The sequence below is a fragment of the Sinocyclocheilus rhinocerous genome, unplaced genomic scaffold (genome assembly GCF_001515625.1).
Source record: "Sinocyclocheilus rhinocerous isolate Xijiao unplaced genomic scaffold, SAMN03320098_v1.1 scaffold97, whole genome shotgun sequence".
NCBI classification, from domain to species: domain Eukaryota; kingdom Metazoa; phylum Chordata; class Actinopteri; order Cypriniformes; family Cyprinidae; genus Sinocyclocheilus; species Sinocyclocheilus rhinocerous.
In genome coordinates, this window is record NW_015666183.1 from 953,317 (window position 1) to 958,413 (window position 5,097).

The 5,097-nt window shown below is 37.5% G+C and overlaps 1 protein-coding gene across 1 annotated transcript in view; it reads right to left on the reverse strand.

Annotated features, from left to right (window-relative positions):
• Nucleotides 1–5,097, reverse strand: part of LOC107732118 (tomoregulin-1-like) — a 26,170-nt gene that overhangs the window by 6,549 nt on the left and 14,524 nt on the right. Inside the window, exons 5-9 of the mRNA XM_016543375.1 lie at nt 4,779–4,878; nt 2,746–2,894; nt 2,559–2,615; nt 2,261–2,381; nt 1,988–2,149 (exon numbers count right to left, since the gene is read on the reverse strand). Of these exons, the coding sequence (XP_016398861.1) occupies nt 1,988–2,149; nt 2,261–2,381; nt 2,559–2,615; nt 2,746–2,894; nt 4,779–4,878 (589 nt within the window). The remainder of the gene's footprint in view (nt 1–1,987; nt 2,150–2,260; nt 2,382–2,558; nt 2,616–2,745; nt 2,895–4,778; nt 4,879–5,097) is intronic.

Sequence of the window (5,097 nt, forward strand, 5' to 3'; positions counted from 1 at the left end):
TACACTGAAAAAAATGTTTCATTCATCCAATTAAAAAATTTTTTTGGTAATGATTCACATCTATATTTTTTTAACTTGAGCCAATGAAAAATAAATAACTTGCCCGTAGGGCAAAAATAAATAAATAATAAATAAAAAATTGAAAAACAAATAACTTGCCCTTAGGGCAAGTTATTTACAGTGGGTACGGAAAGTATTCAGACCCCCTTAAATTTTTCACTCTTTGTTATATTGCAGCCATTTGCTAAAATCATTTGTTAATTTTTTTTCCTCATTAATGTACACATAGCACCCCATATTGACAGAAAAACACAGATTTGTTGACATTTTTGCAGATTTATTAAAAAAGAAAAACTGAAATATCACATGGTCTTAAGTATTCAGACCCTTTGCTGTGACTCTCATATATTTAACTCAGGTGCTGTCCATTTCTTCTGATCATCCTTGAGATGGTTCTACACCTTCATTTGAGTCCAGCTGTGTTTGATTATACTGATTGGACTTGATTAGGAAAGCCACACACCTGTCTATATAAGACCTTACAGCTCACAGTGCATGTCAGAGCAAATGAGAATCATGAGGTCAAAGGAACTGCCTGAAGAGCTCAGAGACAGAATTGTGGCAAGGCACAGATCTGGCCAAGGTTACAGAAAAATTTCTGCTGCACTTAAGGTTCCTAAGAGCACGGTGGCCTCCATAATCCTTAAATGGAAGACGTTTGGGATGACCAGAACCCTTCCTAGAGCTGGCCGTCTGGCCAAACTGAGCTATCGGGGGAGAAGAGCCTTGGTGAGAGAGGTAAAGAAGAACCCAAAGATCACTGTGGCTGAGCTCCAGAGATGCAGTCGGGAGATGGGAGAAAGTTGTAGAAAGTCAACCATCACTGCAGCCCTCCACCAGTCGGGGCTTTATGGCAGAGTGGCCCGACGGAAGCCTCTCCTCAGTTCAAGACACATGAAAGCCCGCATGGAGTTTGCTAAAAAAACACCTGAAGGACTCCAAGATGGTGAGAAATAAGATTCTCTGGTCTGATGAGACCAAGATAGAACTTTTTGGCCTTAATTCTAAGCGGTATGTGTGGAGAAAACCAGGCACTGCTCATCACCTGTCCCAACAGTGAAGCATGGTGGTGGCAGCATCATGCTGTGGGGGTGTTTTTCAGCTGCAGGGACAGGACGACTGGTTGCAATCGAGGGAAAGATGAATGCGGCCAAGTACAGGGATATCCTGGACTAAAACCTTCTCCAGAGTGCTCAGGACCTCGGACTGGGCCGAAGGTTTACCTTCCAAGAAGACAATGACCCTAAGCACACAGCTAAAATAACGAAGGAGTGGCTTCACAACAACTCTGTGACTGTTCTTGAATGGCCCAGCCAGAGCCCTGACTTAAACCCAATTGAGCATCTCTGGAGAGACCTAAAAATGGCTGTCCACCAACGTTTACCGTCCAACCTGACAGAACTGGAGAGGATCTGCAAGGAGGAATGGCAGAGGATCCCCAATTCCAGGTGTGAAAAACTTGTTGCATTTTTCCCAAAAAGACTCATGGCTGTATTAGATCAAGAGGGTGCTTCTACTAAATACTGAGCAGAGGGTCTGAATACTTAGGACCATGTTATATTTCAGTTTTTCTTTTTTAATAAATCTGCAAAGATGTCAACAATTCTGTGTTTTTCTGTCAATATGGGGTGCTGTGTGTACATTAATGAGGAAAAAAAATTAACTTAAATGATTTTAGCAAATGGCTGCAATATAACAAAGAGTGAAAAATTTAAGGGGGTCTGAATACTTTCCGTACCCACTGTATATTAGTTACATTTTGTGTTAATATAAATCTTAAATTAGCTCAAATTTCTAATTTCATCAATGTTAAGAAAATGCATTACTGTCATGCATGCTTTCAAAAGATGCTAAAATTTTCAATTTTGTTTAATAAACCGAATGTTATTGTAGTGAAATATATTAAATTTTTTCCTCCAGCTCTTACCTGGTAATACACATGACAACTGCCACAATAATGGCGATCTGCACGGCTCCAATGATAGCAGCTATGAGCACATAATGAAGTTTCTGACCACTGGGTACCACATACAGGATGTTAAAGTCAGCGATCTCATCACACTGTGTTCCTGTGTAACCTGAGTCACACCTGTGGAAAAACAAGAAACCATCTGAAACTCATTTCCCAACAAATGTCCTTTTTTAATGAACACCTGAAAGGATGCACACAGATCCGTGCAACCAAATACCAGACGCTCACCGGCAGGAGGCGATGCCGTAATTAAATTCACACTGGCCATGAACGCAGAAGTTGGCGTAGTCGTCCGTGCAGGGAGCGGGCATCCAGCCGTATCCTTTTCCTTCACCGGCTTTTGCTGGGTCTGAAAACACAACAATCGATTTTAAACTCCATTGCTCAAAAGTAGCAGATTTAGCTCCTAGATAGCTTTGCTTTAAAACTTAAAAACATTGATTTTTCTCATTAGATATTCTTCACCCTGAAATATTTCACATTATGGAAGTGATTAAAAGATGAAGATGATTAGGAATGTACTCACCAATCAATTCTGGCTTGTGGGGGAGTCCAGCTTCAGTTTTCTTAGCTTTGTCTTTATCTAAATGATAAAAAAAACAAAAAAAAAACACGGATTGGCTTAGGTAGACGTCGATCATTCAAAATCTCACATTAAAAAAAAATTGGCTTGATGCATTATCTGCAGTGCTGTGACTGTGACAGGATCTGACCTGGGCATCTCCCTAAATGTTTCACATCAATCTGTTCCTGCTTCATGCAGGATGCCTCTCGCACCAGGCAGGGGTTGTGGTAGGAGTTTCCGTCTGTGCCGCACACTGGATTCTCATTGTGCCCACTGCAGTCGATTTTACACGAACAGCTGCAACATTAAAAAAAGAAGAACAGACTAATTTAAATGCTGCGAGTCTCAATTGTGCTATGAATTATTCAAAGGCCAAACATTTTGCTGGTACAACAGGCACTTTAACAGTAACAAATGTTTTCGATAAAGCCCTGAATATACCAGAAAGGAAGCTTGTTTCAGCCACAGTGTAAAAAAATGTAAAAAGATAATTATCTCACAATTCTGGCTTTTGTTCTTTCGAGTTTAAGTCTCACAATTGTTAGATATAAACTCGCAATTCTGAGAAGAAAAGTCTGAATTATGAGATATGAACTCACAATTGCGAGAAAAAAGTCACAAAAATCACAATTGCCTTTTTTAGTTTTCGGAATAGTGAGATTTAAACAAAAAATGTAGAGAAAAAAAGTCAGAATTGCGAGATGTTAATTGTGAGAAATTTGGTCTGAACTTTGAGTTTATATCTTGCAATTTAAACAATTTTTCTCTGAACTGCAACTTTACGTCTTGCAAATTCTGTTTATATCACACAGCTCTGACATTTTTATCTCTGAACTTTGAGATCAAATGTTGAAATTCTTTTTTTTTTTCTTATGCAGTGGCGTAAATGGGCTTCCATAAATCAGCCTTATTATAATTAACTAAAACTAAAACGATAAAAAAAAATTATAACTTGAAAATAAACTGAACTGAAATAAAAAATAAAAATAAAAAAAAAACAGCAACTTTATTTTAGGTAGTGGTCAAGGCAACATTTTCATTTAGATTAAGAACTAAAATAACAAAAAATAAACAAACTAAAACTTAACACAAACTGTAGAGATGTTTATAAAAAATTTAAAAAAAAAACTAAAACTTCAAAAAATAAAATGAAAATAGAAAACATAAAATCGAACTCAAAATATTAACAAAAACGATACACGATAAGAGCATATCAATGATACTAAAGCAACTATAAGTTTTAATGCTTGGTAAATTTGGTCACTAATAAGATTAGCTGTAAATCCCACCATGCATCAATACTAAATCAATGGATGGTCCCTGTTAGAGCTGCCGGTGTGATTGTCTCCCCCTGCTGGCTGACGTAATGTAACTCTAATTAGCTGTGAGTGTTTGAGAGCTGACGTAGGATTCTTTTTCCCTGGGCTCCTGAATCTCATGTCCTTGGAAGCTTAAAACTTAACACAAACTGTAGAGATGTTTATAAAAAAAATTTAAAAAAAATAAAACTTAAAAAAATAAAATGAAAATAGAAAACATAAAATCGAACTCAAAATATTAACAAAAACGATACACGATAAGAGCATATCAATGATACTAAAGCAACTATAAGTTTTAATGCTTGGTAAATTTGGTCACTAATAAGATTAGCTGTAAATCCCACCATGCATCAATACTAAATCAATGGATGGTCCCTGTTAGAGCTGCCGGTGTGATTGTCTCCCCCTGCTGGCTGACGTAATGTAACTCTAATTAGCTGTGAGTGTTTGAGAGCTGACGTAGGATTCTTTTTCCCTGGGCTCCTGAATCTCATGTCCTTGGAAGCTACAGTGCTTCCTGGAGTTAGTCCATACTGTTCATTAGCGCTTGGCAAGACAATGCAAAAGTAACATGAACCAGGCAGAAAAACTTTTGATACAAAAAAGTTTTGCTACGCTTCCCCGTCTCATGGGAGTAATGTTATTTTCTGGGCTTTGATAGAACTGAATTCTTTCCAGCATTATTCACAATGGCAGTTGTTTCCAATGTTGTAAAAAAATAAATAAAACTACATACATTCATTACTTTAAAAAGCTGGCATGAAAGAGCACAAGACTTATTAATTAACAACTCCTGGATACTCTTGTAAATCTGGCCAGACGACATAAGCAGAAATCATAAAGGAATGAACGCAGCACGTACGAGTCCTCATCCTCTGCGTCTTCATCGCATTCGGCGCCGTACTTGCAGTTGCTGCATTTTGTGATTTTCTTGCCGGAATCTGTGCCTGATCCTTCATATTCTGTAAGACAGTGATAACACAAGTTAAATTAAGGTTATTTTAAAAAATACATTTTATTAAAGCATTTTCATTAGCGTTGAGGATCACTCTGAATATCTGTTGCTGCCTTATTTACATGATCTACTTTTACTGTATTTTTTCAACTGTTTTCCCCCTAGTTGTCCATTTTTTATGATAAATAGTGTTGTCAAACGATTAATCGCAATTAATCGCATACAA